General features: G+C 38.5%; 2 protein-coding genes across 16 annotated transcripts in view; both read left to right on the plus strand.

Moving 5' to 3' along the window:
• dlg5b.1 (discs large MAGUK scaffold protein 5b, tandem duplicate 1) overlaps positions 1-9,774 on the plus strand; it is a 49,424-nt gene extending 39,650 nt beyond the window's left edge. For all 3 annotated transcript variants that reach the window (XM_089122418.1, XM_039650572.2, XM_039650580.2), the window contains 8 exons: positions 1,218-1,366; positions 1,646-1,816; positions 2,740-2,936; positions 3,013-3,156; positions 3,860-3,987; positions 5,749-5,858; positions 7,535-7,644; positions 7,734-9,774. In XM_089122418.1, the coding sequence (XP_088978544.1) occupies positions 1,218-1,366; positions 1,646-1,816; positions 2,740-2,936; positions 3,013-3,156; positions 3,860-3,987; positions 5,749-5,858; positions 7,535-7,644; positions 7,734-7,837 (1,113 nt within the window). In that variant the 3' untranslated portion in view covers positions 7,838-9,774. The remainder of the gene's footprint in view (positions 1-1,217; positions 1,367-1,645; positions 1,817-2,739; positions 2,937-3,012; positions 3,157-3,859; positions 3,988-5,748; positions 5,859-7,534; positions 7,645-7,733) is intronic.
• Positions 9,775-11,394: 1,620 nt separating this feature from the next.
• kcnma1b (potassium large conductance calcium-activated channel, subfamily M, alpha member 1b) overlaps positions 11,395-20,481 on the plus strand; it is a 90,469-nt gene continuing 81,382 nt past the window's right edge. For 3 of the 13 annotated variants that reach the window (XR_016147150.1, XM_039650607.2, XM_039650634.2), the window contains exon 1: positions 11,398-12,371. Coding sequence is in view for 12 of the 13 variants with exons in the window: in XM_039650607.2 (XP_039506541.2) it covers positions 12,078-12,371 (294 nt within the window). In the remaining variant the exon portion in view is untranslated. Of the gene's footprint in view, positions 12,372-20,481 lie in introns of all 13 variants that reach the window. The other 10 variants (XM_089122422.1, XM_039650670.2, XM_039650677.2 and 7 more) reach the window with 5 other exon arrangements.

Genomic DNA, 20,481 nt, shown 5'->3' on the forward strand with positions numbered 1-20,481 from the left:
GTCTGTCTTTAGAAAAGTTTATTATATGTTATTTTCATTTGATAATTAGCCTGATAAAGCAGTGTTTATGAGCACCGCCTCCTGCTGGCACCTCTTTGTGTCCAAACCTGTATTAATAATAATGTGGAATTTTTCCAGTAGCACTTCATTGCAGTACACGAGATCCAGGGGGCGGAGTTGGATCCAGATATATAAGGGGTGGAGCTGGGTTGGATTAGGGGTGGGGTTACGGATCAGGGGTGGATATGGGTGGGGTTAGGGGTAGGGTTGGGTATCGAGAATCGAGTATCGATTGGAATCGGGACTAACTTTTAGTTTTTCCCGGAATCGTTCAAAAGTTAAAATTTCGATTCCTAGTTTCGATATTCACAGTCTGCCGAGCGGAAGAAGAAACCGCTGAACAACACCAACGAAGCAGCGTCTACCGGAAGTGTTGGCATAACCGCGCGAGTCGAACATGAGTAGCTTACGTCGGCGGTCCAAAGTGTGGCTTCACTTTTCTAAAAATAACGAAATCTCGGCAAAATGCAAAATTTGTGACAAAAGGAGTATTTCCTTCAGAAAGGCCGTTGGTTAGCAAGGTTAGCTAAACTTTTTTGACCCTGCCTCTTAAAAGAATCGGAATCGAGAATCGTTAGGAACCGGAATCGAAACAAGGAATCGGAATCAGAATCAGAATCGTTCAAATTCAAACGATACCCAACCCTAGTTAGGGGTGGGGTTAGGGATCAGGGGGCGGAGATGGGTAGGATTAGGGGTTGGGTTAGGGTTCGGGGGTGGAGATGGATGGGATTAGGGGTTGGGTTAGGGATCAGGGGGCGGAGGTGGGTAGGTTTAGGTATATGTAAGGTGGGAGGAGTTGGATCTGGATCTCATGTCCTGCAGTGAGGACCATCTCAATTGTTCCACTATATTTACTCATGATTGTAAAATAGTCCATTCTAAGTCAATCTACTGCAGTATTTCCTCTCTCAATCAGTTGAACATGTCGTTAACACCCAATAATGCTTGAAAAAAAAATAATACCATCATATATGGTAAAACCGATATAATTTAGAAACATTTTATATCACTGATTTTTGGTCAAACCGCCCAGCACTAGGTTTATTGTTGTGATGTCATTTCCAGCATACTAGTAGGCATACAAGAGGCCACCTTTTCATTTTAAAACAGTGTTGATACTGTGAACCTGTTGTGAAGTAATTTCCTGTTTGCAGTGTAACTCGGTAAGTCTGAAGAATAAGACCGCTGAGGAGGTCTACCTAGAGATCCTGAAACCCGCGGAGAACGTCGTCCTCAGAGTCCAGAACCGACCCGAACACTTCAGGAGGGCCAAAGGCGCACCAGGAGACGGGTTTTACATCCGGTAACAGACTGAAGTTTTACACGTCTAGAATATCTGCGCATGGTGGCATCAAACTGCATAATAATTTTGTCCTTCTTATTTATTTATTTTCTTCATGACCTTTTCTGGGTTAATCATGTGATTTATGATCAGACCGTTTCCTTTGAACTATAATAAAAAATCAGAGCAAATAGGCAAATATTAAGAGATATTCTGAATATTGTCAAAAAGATTTATATATATACAATAAATCATCTATATGCTTTGCATATTCTTACTCTTCATGTGTTTGTCTTTCAGGGCTTTATTTGACCATGTTGGTGATTCAGAGCAGGAGTTGAGTTTCAAGAAGGATGATATCCTCTACGTGGACGACACACTGCCCAGGGGGAATTTCGGCTACTGGTTGGCATGGCAACTGGACGAGAACGCACAGAAACTGATGCGCGGACATGTGCCCAGCAAGTGCATGTAGGTCTTTATGTGATATTCATGTAATAATCAGTTTTTGATTTATTTATAATTAAACATGAAATGTTTCTTGAGTCAAGCTGTTTAAAGTTAATCCCTTAAAACTCATCTTTGATCACCAAAATTACATATTTAAATGTTTTTTTTTCCCTTTAAAACAATATCTTCATGCCTTAAAACAGCTTGAATGTAACTTGACACCCTTGCCTCATTTAGTATGCGTGGTGTGTTGCTATGAATATGCAAATGAGCCGCGCCTCCACTGACTCAGCTCAGTTGACGATCACACGTTGATCTGATTGGTTACAAGGTCGTTTGTGACGTCAGCGATTTCACACCGTGTTTTTGAGACTGTCTTTGGTTCACTGCAGTTTTAAGGAGGAAATACTTAGCAATGCTGTCCACTTATGATCTTACACATGGTGTGTGTTAAAGCAGATTGAAAACACCACATACACACATAAACAGTTGGATTTTCACCACAGGGAGACTTTTTTAAAAACTTTTTATTTATATTTTTCACAGAACATAACAAAAGGAACATTATCTGAGACAATAAGAGATTTCAAGTGATAAAATAACAAGAATAATACAAAGAAAAAATAAATAAATAACCTAAATAAATACAAATATTCGGTGTATATATAGCTGCACCTAGTATTAATGTTCACATCTCAACAAACATGATACAATAATATAAAATATATAATGTTAAAAAAAGGAAAAAAGATTATAGATTTAAATATTCTTTAACCATGTGCCACCTCTGATTAAAAAGGTCAGTTTTCAATTTTTTTTTCCGTCATGTAAATCTGTTTTAGTCTCTGTTTCCATTCGGTTATGGTTGGTGATTTAAAAAACTTCAGTGCACATGATAAAGCATGTATGCATCTTATAAGATATATATGTGTGTGTGTGTGTAGGATGGATCAAGACTCCCAGCGGCGGTACAGCATCACAGACGCTAAGGACGAGAGCGGGTCTGGTAAAACGGTCTCAGCCGCGGCGCGCCGGTCGTTCTTTCGGCGTAAACTCAAACACAAACGCAGCAGCTCTAAAGACGCCCGTGACGCTCCTGCGTTAGACACCGTCAGCACAGACTCAGTGCTGTTCATGGAGGGTGAGAAACACACACACACACGCAGCTCTAAAACTTCACGATTCATTTCTCATGTTATGTGATGGTGTGTGTTCAGACTGTGTAAGTCCGGCCTATCAGCGCGTGCAGAAAGTGGAATCAGCCAATCGCAGGCCGGTGTTGATACTGGGGCCTCTTGTTGAGCCAATCAAAGACATGCTGCTCAGAGAGGCTCCTGGGAAATACTGCCGCTGTTTACCTGGTGAGATCTACTCGCATTTGACACGTAATGTCAATTTAAAGAGGTCATGACATTTTTTAAAATCATTTTAATGTTCCTTGAGGTTCACTTATAACGTTAATAACGTTTTTTTGCACAAAAACAAATATATATCTAGAAAAAAACGACGATTTTCTACCCTCATTCTGTCTGAAACGATTGTTTTTTTTAAGGCTTGTCAGTAAAAATCGGCCACTGTTATGATTGGCTAAAGTCATTAGATAGGAGACGGTGTTTTGAAAATGGTGCCGTCATTTAAAGACCAAGCATTATGAAATCATTTCCTTATGGTTAGTTCAAATTAACCGTCCACTTGTTTCTAAGCAAGGCAAGTTTATTTATATAGCACATTTCATACACAGTGGCAATTCAAAGTGCTTTACATGGAAGCAATTAAAATAATCAAAAAAATCAGAATAATTAAAACGGTTTACAATAAAAAAAAAATCATAATAATAAAAATAAAATACAGTAAATAATTAAAACAATCTGACTCTGGGATCCTTCAGAAATCTGAACACAATCCCGCAATATCCAAACAAGCCGTTTTTGGAGCTTGAAAGAAAGCAAAGAAACTTGCCAGATGTTTTTTTTTTATTGTACAAAGAGCTTATAATATAATGTCACGACCCCTTTAAAACACTCCAGGCCTGAGTCCTCATGTGTGATCATGTTCTTTGTTCAGAGGGGATGAAGGCGACCCAGCAGGCCATCGAGCGCGGCGTCAAAGACTGTCTCTTCATCGATTACAAGCGCAGGAGCGGACACTTCGACGTCACCACTGTGGCCTCCATTAAAGAAATCACAGAGAAGGTGAGAGATGCCTCAGACTCTGAACCAATCGTTCCACATCAATCTGAACTGATTTCATGAATATCTTGTGTTTTTGTATGTCAATATTTTAGCAATATTCAAAAGCTGTTTGTGAATAGAGAAGGGAGGGATAATTTTAGGAGCGAGTGCAACTTTAAACATCCCTGTGTCCGTACGACATTAAAACGTTTTTGTGTTTCTATATGTGGAGTGAAGTTGTGGAACAGACTGAGTTTAGTGCTCAATGTCCAAGCATAACTGAGTTCAAAAAGCGGAAAAAAGGATAGATTTGACAAGAACGAGAACGAGAATGAAGAAGGTCGTTGAATAAGTGATCTCAGTTCATTTATAATATATATATATATATAGCATTGTTTAATAATTATGTGGATACATATATAGGTAAATATGTTTGTTATTTATGTATTCTCGGTGTGTATGGAGAAAAATAGGTTAAAATGATCGGCCAATTGGGTATTATTGATAAGTTGTGTGAAGGGGTAGGATTGAATAAGCTCATGCTTCTTCCTACTGCTTTTCAGACATAAATAAGTTAATATTGTTTTTATTGTTTTCCTATTTAAAGGATTAGTTCACTTTTGAAAAAACTTTTGCTGATAATTTACTCGCCCCCATGCCATCCAAGATGTCCATGTCTTTCTTTCTTCAGTCGAAAAGAAATGAAGGTTTTTGATGAAAACATTCCAGGATTTTCTCCATATAATGGACTTCAATGGGGTCCAAACGGTTCAAGGTCCAAATGAGAGTTTCAGTGCAGCTTCAAAGGGCTTTAAACGACACCAGACGATGAATAAGGGTCTTATCAAGCGAAACGATCGCTCATTTAATAAATAAATAACAAAGTTTTAAGTTTTATAAGCTCAAATGCTCACCTTGCTCTGTTCTGTGATGCGCGTTCGTGACTCTCCTGTTCGAACTCGTTCATCAAAATGAACGAATCTTTTCCCAAGTCAACTTGTTCATTTAGTTCATTGAATGAACCAAATGACACGAAAAAAGATTTGTTCATTTTGATGAACGAGTTCGAACAGGAGAGTCACGAACGCGCATCACAGAACAGAGCAAGGTGAGCATTTGAGCTTATAAAACTTAAAATTTTGTTATTTATTTATTAAATGACCGCTCGTTCCGCTAGATAAGACCCTTATTCATCGTCTGGTGTCGTTTAAAGCTGCACTGAAACTCTTATTTTGACCTTGAACCGTTTGGACCCCATTGAAGTCCATTATATGGAGAAAACCCTGGAATGTTTTCATCAAAAACCTTCATTTCTTTTCGACTGAAGAAAGAAAGACGTGGACATCTTGGATGAAAATTAATACATTGCATGAAAAGTATCTGATAAATTAATAAATGTATATAAATGACAAAGTAACAAATGCAACAAAACCGTAAAAAAAAAAAAAATAGGAAATTTGTCATGAAATCAATGATTAATACCATTAAAACCAATGGTATTTTATTCGTTAAAATAAATATTTACTATATACAATATTTGCACATACACAATATAATAAATGTACGTGTGTGTATGTATGTATGTATTATGATACAATGAGACAATATGATGAATAGTATTATTAATAATAAATATTTTTATTCTCTCACTCTCTCTCTACAATATAATATAAAATATTATAAATGTATTGTTATTTTAAAATAGTATTATATTAAATCTCATTATTTTCATCACTCAAAACATTGTCCACCGGTGTCGCCGTCTCTGTTTCTCTCTCTCAGGAGTGCCACTGTCTGCTGGACATCGCTCCTCACGCCATCGAGCGGCTGCACGTCGTCAACATTTACCCCATCGTCATATTCATACGCTACAGAAACGCCAAGCAGATCAAGTAAGTGACGATCAAGTATGTCTCGATTCATCCTGAACGGTTTAGTTCACCCAAACATGAAAATGATGTCATTAATGACTCTCCCTCATCAGACCTCGTTCATCTCCAGAACACAGTTTAAGATATCTTAGATTTAGTCCGAGAGCTTTCTCCATTGGAAATGTGTGTCCGGTATACTGTCCTTGTCCAGAAAGGAGATAAAGACATCATCAAAGTAGTCATGTGACATCAGTGGGTTAGTTACAATGTTTTGAAGCATCGAAAATACATTTTGGTCCAACAATAACACCAACTGTGACTTTATTCAGCATTGTGTTGTCTTCCGGTTCTGTTGTGGATCCGCGTTCGTGTCTGGTGCGGCTGAGCTTCGGTTACAGTCTGAGGGAGACGAACCCGAATACACGGACGCACCACACACACGTCAGCAGTGTCACTGAGCGCGGATCCACAACCGGAACACAATACAATTGGCAACAGTGTGTTTGTGGTTTGGCAAGTGTGTCTGTACTCAGTAGAGCCAGATTGATATCAGCAGACCGATATTATCGGACGATATTAGGCATTTTCCAAACTATCGGTATCGGCAGTTATAATGGCCGATAAATTAATATTTCAAAAATAAAATAAAAACGAACGAAACACGCTTGAACCATGTCATGAGTTTTGGAGTTGTATAGTTTGTCCACCAGAGGGCGCTCTACACCGTCCCTGTTGGCAACACTCGTTGAGTTGGTCACGAGACATACATTGCTTGAATAACAATTAAAAGAACATCCCCATCAGTTCTCTTAACTCAAACTCTCATGTCCTATCATGTCCAGTTTCAAATAAATAAATAAAATATCGGCCGATATATCGGATTTTTTGTATCGGTATCGGCCTTCAAAATCCTTTATCGGTCGGGCTCTAGTTGTTTGTCATATTTTTGACTGACTATCATGTCCAGTTTTGCTGCTGTTAAATTTTTACAATAATAATAATTATGTTACGTTGTTACAGTGTAGTTGACCTACTGTCCTTTTAACTTTTGACCATGTGACTGAAGTATTTCTTTAATAGCGCGTGATAATTACAGGAATGAGACGCATCATCTCTCCTCGGCCTGTTAAATTGAAAATGTATGTTTTACAATTTGCAGTATGACGTCATCCATTTGCTAAATTGTGGCTCATTATAGATCATTTCACAAGATGTAAACAACACTGGTCCAGAAACACTTCCTGTTTCAGTTTGTAACTGTTTTCTTTATTTCACATGTAAAGAAAACATCTTTGATTCAGTTTTATATGTTCTGTTGGTTGTATTTTATCCCAGCTTTTATGTAGTGTTAAAAAACTGAAACAGAAAGTGCTTCTGGACCAGTGTTGTTTACGTCTTGTGAAATGGTCTATAGACTAGCTAACCACAAAGCTAGCTAATGCCACTATCATCAGTCTGTTCTGATGTGACAATAAAAGAAACAAGTTTCTTTTTAAAATGCATTATCATATTATTTTAGTTAAAACTCATAAATAACTACAAATAACTAATGTTAGGGAAATCAGTTAATGTTTTGTTTGTTTCTGGAAAAAAAAAAATCGGCCGATATATCGGAATATCGGATTTTAATACCAATAAATATTTGTATCGGTATCGGTCGGGCTCTAGTACTCAGTGTGTGTGTTTTATTGACTCAGGGAGCAGAAAGACCCGGTGTATCTGCGAGACAAAGTGTCACAAAAACATTCCAAAGAGCAGTTTGAGTCGGCGCAGAGGATCGATCAAGACTACAGCAAATACTTCACAGGTCTGAGACGCACACACACACACACACACACACATTTCCACGTTTGACGCACATGTGACGACGACGTGTTTGTGTGTGATCTGATGCAGGTGTCGTCCAGGCCGGCAGTCTGTCCAACATATGCACTCAGATCATGGCCATCGTGGACCAGGAGCAGAACAAAGTCCTGTGGATACCTGACGGAAGCACGTGAAGAAACACACACACACATCTTTCACAATCATAACAAGGCCTCGCTAGCAATCTCACACTGTTTCAACACTCCACTGCTGTAAAACTCACTAGGGCTGGGCTCTGTGGCATGTTTCAGTCAATATTAAGCGTTTAATATTATATATTATTTGGTCTGATTGGAGGATTAGTTGGCATCATCACTCACAGAATGCTCATAAATGTCCCTTTTGTAGTTTTCTGTAAATATCGCTGTTTATTATCGCCCAGCCCTGAACAAACTCTCAGGCAACGACGACCACAACTGTAAGTGTCGTTTGCGACGTGAGCGGGCAGCAATATCATGTTTTCTCTGTGGTAACACTAATTTATGAGGGCTTTCATGTAGTTCTTCATGTTTACAGAGTTGATGTTTATGAACCAGCTTACTTGAACGTTTAACTTCATGTATCTGTCCGATCCAAGCTTAGGTCCACACAGACGCTCAATTTACGAGTTGGGTTTGTTTTCCGATCGCTGTGCTGAAGGATTCGTTCACCTGGAAATCAACGTCATTTGATGTTCGATGAACAACAGCAGATGTTCGGGCTGCTCTTTTCCACACGGCACTGCAAAAAAAGCCTTTTTACTCAGTATGTGTGTCTTGTGTCAGTCCGAATGTCAAAAAATCTCGAAATCAAGATGCCTCTACTAGATGAGTGAAATAACGTAAGATGTCGATAACAAATTAATCAGAATTAAGTGAGTTGATGCTTAAAAAAAGCTCAATTATCTGCCAGTGGGGACAGAAAATAATCTTAATTCAAACAGGATCATTTTGCTTGTTTTAAACTCACTTTATTTTGATAAATTTCCCCAGAAAACAAGTAAGAAAATTACATAAATTCTTATGTCATAATGCATCTTGATTTAAGAAATGTGTGATTTTTGACTGGAAACGAGACAAAGATACTAAGTGCGGTGGAGACGGGCTGGAAAACCTCAAACCAACGCAGAAGCGCCATAAAATAATGCGTTTTAGAAGCTGAAAGGGTTTTTTTCACTCAAAGCCGTCATGAATCGGGATATAGACCATTTTGCAAGATGGTCCAGAAGCACTTCCTGTTTAGGTTTTTTAACACTACATAAAAGCTGGGACAAAATACATGCAAAAGAACATATAAAACTGAATCAAAAAGTTAAACAAACGTCTTTAAGATTTTTTTTTTAATTGTGAAATAAAGAAAACAGTTACAAACTGAAACAGGAAGTGTTGTTTACATCTTGCAAAATGGTCTATAAAGTGCTTTTTTTGGCTTTCACTCCATGGAAAAGAGCAGCGGGAACTTTCTGCAACTATTTTTTTTGGGTGAAGCATTCCTTTAAACGCCAATGTAGCAGTTTCTTTATTTCATTTGACTTTTTTTATTATTTAAATGAGCGATGCAATAATCTGCTGCATGATCATTTTACTATATGCTCTGATTATTTTTACCGTTTTTAACTCTAATTTAAATGTGTTGTGTAGGCTGAATGCTTAATAGTGCTTGTATGTTAAAGCTCCTCTCTTCTTCAGAAACAGACGTGCCAAAGGGTTTCCTCTAATTTGCACTTGAGTTCAATGGAAAGGTGGACAAACCTACTTTATGAGTAACTCCTCGTTCAGGAGTTAGTAGTTAATCCTCTCAGTAGTGAAACTCAGTGGCAGGAGAGCTTTGGTACTACACTAGTCTTCCTGTTTACCTGTTTAGCCACAGTGACATCACTTCCTTTCTGACCCCTGATGACCAATGAAACGAGTCGCCTGGTTTAGCTGCTTCAACATCACGTCTGGTGTTTGTGTTTGTAGCTGGAAAAAAACACACATAATTCCATTTAATAGTTTTTCATTATGTTTTATAATTGTATAACACATTGGTACTGCCACATTAAAGAATCCTATGATTTTGTAATTGTTACAATAATAAAGTCTAAATTAAGCACGGTTGTTTAAAAGGAATTTCTTCTTTTAGCAGAGTAACTTTGTCTATCTGAGTGTGTGTTTTCAGTTCATCGTGGAAAACCTGGAACTGTACGGCATTTTAAATTCTATAAAATTCTACAATCTGTGCACTGCGAGTTCCTGTGTGGAGTCGAGTCACCACCAGATGGCGCCATATCCTACTTCACTGTGATCATCATGATGAGGGTTATATAAACATCCAATAATAATTATTTCTGGATGAAGAAAAGATCAGATGGCAGAATGAAGATTATTTGTTTTCAAGCAAAAGGATGAAAAAAGAGCTTCAAATGTGGCTAAAAGGAACTTTTATTGTTTCTCTAGCGATAGGAAAAAACCTCACTTTTATTTTTAGTAACTTTAAAAAAAGCTTTTGTAAATATATTTGCATCCTTGTGTGGAATATTTGTTTTTTCAACAGATTCCTGATTTAGCTTTACTTCCCTAGAAGTGTGTGGAGTCAAATGGAGAAGACGGGCATATCTGGAATCAAATCTGAATAGTAATAACATTACAAATATTAAACATTAAACAATACAAACATTAAAATATATGTTCATAATACTCATGCAGGTCTGGTGATGTGCAATAACTCAGTGTTCATGATGAGGGGGGGGGGGGGGTGCAATATGAATGACTTTAACAATGAATAACAACTCATTATTGATTGACACATTAATATTTGTAGAAATTGCAGCTTTATTTAGAAACAAACACCATGTAGTAAATTATCAAAATTGTCAACGCTCTTATTTTTGAAAGTGTTGATATATACCACTGGCATATTTCAATATAAAAACTGGTGATTTTAAAAGTGTGTGTGTGTATAGTACCGGTCAAAAGTTTGGAAACATTTCGTTTTTAATGTTTTTGAAAGATCTTCTGCTCAAACCTTGATTTATTTGATCAAAAATGCGGTAATATTCTGAAATATTATTAGGCCTACAATTTAAAAAAGCTGTTATATTAGTCAACATTTGAGTGGATTAACATAATCCGTTTTTGTTTTAGGACAACTTAACTTTTTTTTTTACTGTTGTAAAGTGTAATTTATTCATGTAATTTTCAACATCGTAACTCCAGTCTTCAGTGTCACATGATCAGAAATCACTTTAATGATTTATTATCAATGTTGGAAACCGCTAATATTTTCTACAGTATTTATTGATGAATGAAACGTTAAAAAGAACAGCATTGATTCAAAATAGAAATTAATATCTTTTACTAGCCTATCACTTTATCAACTTAACTCACCCCTGCTTGAATAAAAGTTTTAATTTCTTTTTTAATTATTTTTTTTAAAATACAGTTTTTTTCTGTATTTGTAATCAAAGAAATACAGGCTTGTTGAGCATAAGAGACCACTTTTTTTCAAAAACATTAAAAATAGTAATGTATAATCTCTGAATTATTCAACTTTCACGCTACTTTTTCTGTCAGTAATGCAGTTGGATTTGAGCAACACACGCGTTTATTTAAGTAACAGTTACGTTAACGGCATTTTAAACAAATCGCAATGTTTTGCTAATACATTTGTGTTGTGTAACTAAGTCAACAATAAGTTGATAAACGATGGCAGCGGACTTTCTCGATTTTCGTCATAACACTGTTGCCATGGTTACTTTCTCGGGCTAAAGCGCTTCGCTCGTGCCAATTTAGCGCTCTGACTAACTTGAAATCGTACTTTTTATGGTGACTGAAGCGTTTTGAATATTTTACCAGTATTTAAGCGCCCACCCCCTCACAGAATTCGCCCACGATGATATTTTTTTGAAGCTCGACAGATGTCTGTAAAATAGGAGCGACTGATGGATGTTTGGACTATTGGCTGGGTTTTGGAGACGTTTTGACGGGCATCAGACTGACTGACTCCGCCCTCCGGTACCTGTAAATCTGCCCTGAACTCGCCGGATGAATAGACCGGAGCTGAACGCAACACGTTACCGTATGATCAGACCGCAGTCTGTCCATCATCAGCGAGCGCACGGGAGATCAGCTCGCGGACGGTCACGCAGGCTTTAAATCGTGGGAATGTTTTTTTCTATATTTTATCATGATAAATATCCCCAGCACGACCTCGTTTAAAGACGCACCGACGCGTTTCTAGGAGTAGTGCGTTTTGGGGACGACTTTTCAACTGCGCGTTAGTGGTTGCGTGGAGATCCGGAGAGCGTAGCGGGAGGAGAGTGCGCGCACACGGGCACACACTCGCGGGTGTCCGCCCTGACCAACATGGCTGATCATCAGGTGTGGGGCGCTGAAATCAACAGAGAGACGCTCGATGCTCCCCACTGAAGAAGATGAAGATAACGACGGTGATGAGAAGCAGCTCTCCACAGTAATGACCTATCCAATCGAGCATTCAAAAGCGGGTCCGTCCTCGGTTCGGAAGATGGACGTGATCATCCCGTACACCTCCGACGTGCCGTGTGACCCTGTGAACGGCCAGAGGATGTGGTGGGCTTTCCTCGCCTCCTCTATGGTCACTTTCTTTGGGGGTCTCTTCATCATCCTGCTGTGGAGGACTCTCAAGTACCTGTGGAGGGTGTGCTGCCACTGCAAGGGGAAAAAGAAGGTAAATGACACCTGTTTCTGGGTCAAAAGTTTGGGCAGCCTTCCCCGATCACTCCCTCAGGATCTGAAAACCCTTGTTATCTGAAGATAAACACTTTTGCAGATAAACTAGTTAAAAACAATGGTGTGTTTTTTTTATTACCCCAATCACATATTCATTGGGTTATATTAAAATTTGTTGGGTCATTTTTTTTTCTTTTTACGTCGTTGAGTTATTTTTAGTTACAGCCCATCAGTTGGTTCCCGCCCTTATGGTTCAAATGTTAACGGTCTGGTGACAGTCAACGTACATCACTTACAGTACGTTATATCATAAATAGTATTGCTAGCGGCAATTATTGCGGTTCAAGCACTTTAAGGCCTTTAAGCACATTTGTAAAATGTATTCATCTAGCAAGCATTTAGCCACTTGGATCATAGATCATGGAAAACATAATTTACAGCCAATACAGGCAACTTACTGAGGAAATATAGTAGATTGAAAGCTTTTTAATAGTTATCAAGGTTGAGTCAAAAACCTAGGACTATTTTTGCGAAAGTAGGTTTTTAAATGAATAATTTCCAATATTTAACGAACGTCTCGATTGACAGATTTGTACCATATGGTATGAAATTGAATGTTGTGGGATTGTGCGAAAAATCCAATAATATACAACCCCTTACCCATGTGAAAAACTCAAAGGTGGGTGATTTCTTTCAAATTTCTCAGAGGCCTCTGGGGCCAAGATGGCCGTCGAGTGAAATTACTTGTTTAATGGGACTTTGGTACTACAAGTTTCAAATCTCTACGACTAACAGTTTGGACTTCGCAGTCACTTTTATGGGAGAATGCTGATCCTTGGAAATTCTAACAATTACACTTATACTAGGGTTTTAGCGTTACGCTTCAGGCTATGTTTTAGATAGACGTCATCAAACGTTCCTCCTCAATAGTGTTTAAAATCACCTCATAAAGAAAGAAGTTTTTCATTCGTGACACCTACATCATATGTGTGCAGTGTGTGCTGCTTCAGAGTTTACATCTTACTATTATTTTAAAGTGGGAAACAGTCAGAATAAATAATGAGTGGACCTCAAGAACATTTAATATGTAAAGATGAATTCACTGATGTCCTTTATTTCTTCTCAGCTTTTGGAGCTCTTGACACATGTTGTTAAAAATATAAACCATGGATGCACTTGAAGTCGCTCCAGATTGAAGATAGTTTTGTTCAGCATCTAAGTTACCAAATTGTAAAACGCAATGCCTGAAGGGGTTTTAGGCCTAATGTCATTAGAAGAGACAAGCTGTGTTTGCTAGTCGTTCGTTCTAAAGGATTTCTAGGCATTTGCCAGACATTTGCTCCTGGAAAAGTGTTGTTTTGTTGTCTACCAGCAGCTGTACGAGATAAAACCAACATGAAACACTGTTCACACAGCCCAGGTTACATCCACAATGGATGTTTGTTAGAAGATAAAGCAGGGCGGCACTTGATTTTATCAATGTGCGATTGATCGGATGTTGAAAAGTGTCTGTATTTGACATATAAATAATGATAGGAAAGACAAACTTTTGTATGTGTGGAATAACATGCGCTGTTGAATCATTCACACAGTAGGACAAAGCCTCTGTTTTGATTTCATGTTGACTTTAGATAAACAGTTTCGGGAACCGAACGGTTCAGGAACACACACTGCGATATTATTAGCTTGATAATGTTCTTGTTTTGTTTGTTCCGCTGTCTAAACAATTATTGAAGACTACTGAGTGATTTTTAAGCAATCTATTTTGAGTTTAGCCTGCCGTGCATTTAATTCTGCATCCACACCTGTATCTGCATGAATGCTGGGGGTTTGAGAGAAGAGAGCCGTATGTTCTGTTCACAGAGACGTACCAGAGCTTGGCTTGCGTCTGTTCCTCGTGTTTGACGTGGAGCCAGTGGTCAGGAATAGGTTGAGTTTTTACTGCCATTGTGTAGTCTGCCCACACACACACACACCACCCACACACACACACACACACCACAGCTGTTGCTTTCATTACAAGCCTGTCAAACATAGTTGTGTTCATTCTGCTGGAGATTTCAGGAGGCCTTTTCTCCCGTTCCACTGAAACACACGACTCTGATTGAAAGTCAACATGATATCAGTACTGCCTATTTTCTTAATACATGCTCCGTCTTGTTGTTGCGAATGATTCATATGTGACTGTTCTGAATTGTGACGTCAAATACACAGCAGACATTGAATATATGAGGTTATGTTTAGAGGTCGGTTCAGGGTTAGGACTTACTTGGTTATTACAATTACTATAAGTACATTGTATGTACATGATGAACAAAACCGTATAATAAAGTGCTACCAAAATGAGCTGTTTCAACCCATCCACCCATTTTTTAATGCATATTTTGGAATATCTCATTAAAAATGGAATGGAAGGATGGAAACATCCAAGAAATCTTATAAATGCGCATATAAACGTACTGTATGCATGCAATCAAATGAGTAAGATAAAAAAAATCGTGCATGAACTACGATGGAAACGCATTTACTGAATAAATCCCTCAACATACAAAAATCACATGACTTTGCCTCACCAGAGGCTGTGATTGGTTAACTGGATGACCAGCGGACCAATAGCATCGCAGCCATCTCAAATGTTGGTTTGGTGGCTCTGAAAGCGTTTATTACGTTTCGTCTGGCGCTTTAGGACGAAACTCGTTTATTGTACGGAAGAAGAGCCACAGTTTCTTCCCCGACTGCAGCAACTTCCATTTTTATTACAGATAACTTGCGTAAATTTACCAGGAAGTGACGATTTTGTTCTCTTGAAACCATGAGATGGAAACGCTGCTTTATTGCCACAACTTACAGTTATTGGAGGTTGCATCCTCCCTAATATATTCTGAACACTTTAGTCATTATGGAATCAGTCATTTTCTTTAAACTTTGCATTTGCTTCCCCCAAATGTTATATTTGTGATTCATTTTATCTATTCAAAATATATAATATTTCTATTGATTTCTTAAATATGAGCCGCATGGTTCATCATCCACACGTCCACTGTTCTTAAAGTGATAGTTCACCCAAAAATACTTCCTCGCCCTCATATTACTCCAGTCCTTTATATCTTTTTCAGAACACAAAACAAGACATTGCTTTTCAATGGGGTCCAAAACAACATTTCCATTCAAAACACCTTCTTTTATGTTCCACAGAAGAAAGTCAAACACAATTGCAGTGACTTAAGGGCCAGTAAATGATGACCGAATGTAAATTAGTTTGGGTGAACTGTGAAATACTTGTCAAACATGTTTTTGTTCCACAGGGATTTACATCTGGCCGATAGCATTAATTGAACCGCTTTATCCGTCCGTCTCCTCTCACTTACTCTGTTTTCATACATGCATCTTCCTCATTCAATCTGCCATGTCACTCTCCTATAGTGTGCGTGAATCAGATGCTTGTTGCTAAGCAACAGGCGGCATATTCATTATTGAGCTGGGAAATATCCCCTTATGTAATTGTGCTTTTCCAAAGACCACACACACACACACACCTGTCAGAGTGTGTTTCTAAACACACTTGCAGAATTTACATGCAGAATCCACACAATCTGAGCTAGAAATAGAGATCCACAGTCTGGTCACAATCTCCTTCAGATGAGTTAATGTGGATTATATTCTCGTGTTTACTAATTACTTTTGCTCGCACATAATTAATACGTATTGACATGCGTGATAAATCACATGCAAACGAAAAACTCAATCTATGATGGCTAAACTTTGCAATTGCTCCGTGTGTTCTGAACTTGGAGTTGTCGGCCTGTCCGGATCATGGATCAGTGATCCCTACGCTTGACATCGCACATCACGAGATGTGACTATCATGGATGCGCACATTGCGATATGGATGCTAAAACCATATATTGTGCAGCTCTCATAATAATAATGTAAATTAATAGAAACTTTCTCTTTTTTTTTCGAAAAGCCCTATTATAAATGCCTGTAAAGTTTAAACACCGATAGTGTATCGTTTAAAAATACCGATACTTTGACTTCGATATCGGAACACATCCAAAATGGGATGAGCTTTGAGATTGACTGTAAATAGAGTTGACAAGAAATCTGAGGTATATTTTTACACGCTTCCGAAAGTATGGATCGCTGCCATTATGTTAAAATTTGCCGTAAAATCGCACCCAAACTGTAAAAAAATATTTTCAAGATTTGTTATCACAACATATTTTCTTTTGTCAAATCAACTTTATAATAATTTATTTAGTTGACATAACTTATTATTTTGAGTTTCTGATGATTAAATTAATCTATTTAATTGCATTAACTCACTTTTTCCAGTTCAATCAACTTAAAATTTTAAGGCAACCCAGGTTACTTACTTTTTTAAGTTAAACCAACAAAATTTTTTTACAGTTTAGTAATCACAACATTTTTTCTTTTGTCAAATCAACTTTATAATAATTTATTTAGTTAGTTGTATATTGTATTGACAACTCATCAAGTAAATATTCACCATCGTACTGTATTTTCTGCATAATTGGATGTTTTTAAATAAACTGACAAAAAATATACAAGTTTTAAGGCCGAACGTTGATATGAGTGATCACATGGATTTATATACTTTATGTAAATAATATTCAAATTTGATTTGAATGATGATTCCTGGCTGTGTGTCTATTCCTGATAACTGGATCTTTGGTAAGTTGTAAGGAACGTTATATCGAGTTTGAACTGATAATGGTTTGTTTTCTCAGTTTCTCCTGTTAAATCCAGTCTTTTCCAACACTCAGGCCGGCGGGAAAGTGACGCTCTATATACTCTGTTTTTATCAGTAACCTTATTTTTGTCATGTTATCTTTGATACATCGTTTTTACTGATCTTGTTGCAGTGCATTCTGGGATTGTGTTCTCCATCAAGGATACCTTACTAGGTTATGGAGCCTGTTTGTTTGAGTTGAACAAAGTGTGTCATCTGTGTGACGGGGGGGTTTATGTGCAGTCAAATCAACACAGATAAGATCAGTGTGTGTGTGTGTGTGTGTGTGTGTGTGTGTGTGTGTGTGTGTGTGTGTGTGTGTGTGTGTGTGTGTGTGTGTTCTCTGTGCAGCAGGTCGTCTCAGATGCTCATGTAGGATTGAAAATAATCCAAGATTTGAAATGAATTAATAAAATAAAGATTGTAAGGATAAAAGAAGATTGTAACAGTTGCTCTGGGTCCCTTTATTGGGTCTCTCTCTCTCTCTCTCTCTCTCTCTCTCTCTCTCTCTTCATATATGCTGGGTTGGGTACAATTAATGGTATAAGTTATCATCATCTCATATGGTATCAGTTCTACCATCTTGCTGATAACGTTTCTTTAGTCATTGGGCAGTCTTGCCGCCTGAACACACATAAGGCCATTTGTCCACAGACACATTAACCACGTCTCTGTCCCAGAGAGCAGTGTTTGAGTTGTCTGAGACCCGCACACACACTCTGCTGTTCAAGACTTTGTGCGATGAGGATTGAGGAAAACACATTTTGTTCTTTTGATTTTAGGGTCAAATTCGCCCCAGTTCATATAGAGCGTGTGAACCACAGGAATTGTTTGCAAAACCTTCTAGTTTAGTTTCAGTCAACACGGTCTTTTGTGTGAGCTGAACGTTTGTTTGTCTAGTCACCGCGAGGAAACGAGGAGGAAGTGGGATAGACACAGTTATTCTTGAACCGCAGAAACGTTAATGATAAGAGTTAAAGATGAAGTCTGTCAAAGCTGGAGCTGTTTCTGTCGGAGGAGCAGCAGCTGTGGAAACACTCCATCTGTCCATCCATCCATCCATCCATCCATCCATCTATTTATCCATCCATATATCCATCCATCCATCCGTCCATCCATATATCCATCCATCCATCCGTCCATCTATTTATCCATCCATCCATATATCCATCCACCCATCTATATATCCATCCATCCATCCATATATCCATCCATCCATCCATCCATCCATATATCCATCCATCTATATATCCATCCATCTATATATCCATCCATATATCCATCCATCCATATATCCATCCATCCATCCATCCATCTATATATCCATCCATCTATATATCCATCCACCCATCTATATATCCATCCATCCATCCATATATCCATCCATCCAACCATCCATATATCCATCCATCCATCCATCCATATATCCATCCATCCATCCAACCATCCATATATCCATCCACCCATCCATCCGTCCATCCATATATCCATCCATCCATCCATCCATCCGTCCATCTATTTATCCATCCATCCATATATCCATCCACCCATCTATATATCCATCCATCCATCCATATATCCATCCATCCATCCATCCATCCATATATCCATCCATCTATATATCCATCCATCTATATATCCATCCATATATCCATCCATCCATATATCCATCCATCCATCCATCCATCTATATATCCATCCATCTATATATCCATCCACCCATCTATATATCCATCCATCCATCCATATATCCATCCATCCATCCATCCATATATCCATCCACCCATCTATATATCCATCCATCCATCCATATATCCATCCATCCATATATCCATCCATCCATCCATCCATCCATATGTCCATCCATCCATCCATCCATCCATCCATATGTCCATCCATCCATATGTCCATCCATCCATCCATCCATCCATATGTCCATCCATCCATCCATCCATCCATCCATATGTCCATCCATCCATATATCCATCCATCCATCCATCCAACTGTCGATATATCCATCCATCCATCCATCCATCCATCCATATATCCATCCATCCATATATCCATCCACCCATCTATATATCCATCCATCCATCCATATATCCATCCATCCATCCAACTGTCGATATATCCATCCATCCATCCATCCATCCATCCATCCATCCATCCATCCATATATCCATCCATCCATATATCCATCCACCCATCTATATATCCATCCATCCATCCATATATCCATCCATCCATATATCCATCCATCCATCCATCCAACTATCCATATATCCATCCATCCATCCATCCATCCATCCATCCATCCATCCATCCATATATCCATCCATCCATCCATATGTCCATCCATCCATCCATCCATATGTCCATCCATCCATCCATCCATCCATCCATCCATCCATCCATATATCCATCCATCCAACTATCCATATATCCATCCATCCATCCATCCATCCATATATCCATCCATCCATCCATATGTCCATCCATCCATCCATCCATCCATATGTCCATCCATCCATCCATCCATCCATCCATCCATCCATCCATATATCCATCCATCCATATGTCCATCCATCCATATATCCATCCAACCATCCAATCATCCATACATCCATCTGTCTATGTCCGTCTATCCATTTATTATTTAATCTGTCTGTGTAAGTCAGTTTTTTTGGTCATGTGTTATGAGTGTGTGTGTGTGTGTGTGTGTCTCAGTGCGCATGTGTGTTTTAGCATGTTATTGTTTTGGGGAGGATGGGGTCTGTCTGCACATTGTCTGGTGTGTGGATAAAAGCTTTCTCTCTTTTTGACACGCACACAATCTCTCTCTCTCTCTCTCTCTCTCTCCCCCAATCACATAAACAGTCTCATTAGTGGAACGCCATTAAGAAGGAGGTCAACACCAAATCTACTTTCACAATCCCTCTCCTCCTTTCCGCTCGCACTCCTCCCTCTCTCTCTCTCTCTCTCTCTCTCTCTCTCTCTCTCTCTCTCTCTGTTTTTTCCCTGAATGAAAGCACAGTGACCGTCGTTTGTGACACATCTGCGTCTATATTTGTCATATAAACAGACAGTGGCTGTAATATTCGTTGGATTGTTAGTGGTACTGATAGCGTGAACTGCGAGCGCATCATATGGCAGATGCTCATGTTAATACAGTGTTTATGTGGTCAGTGAGGACTGAACGCTCGGGATTGATCAGTCACTGATTCGCTTAAACAGGACAAACACGGCTGGAGGGAATCCCTGGGAATGATTTGGAGATGCCCACCAAAAATATTATTTTGCATTGGGGGACTAAAGCCCTCCCTTAGGGAGAATTTATTATTATTATAAATATTAT

This window comes from Pimephales promelas, chromosome 17 (genome assembly GCF_988280905.1).
Source record: "Pimephales promelas chromosome 17, fPimPro1.hap1.1, whole genome shotgun sequence".
Classification (NCBI taxonomy): Eukaryota; Metazoa; Chordata; class Actinopteri; order Cypriniformes; family Leuciscidae; genus Pimephales; species Pimephales promelas.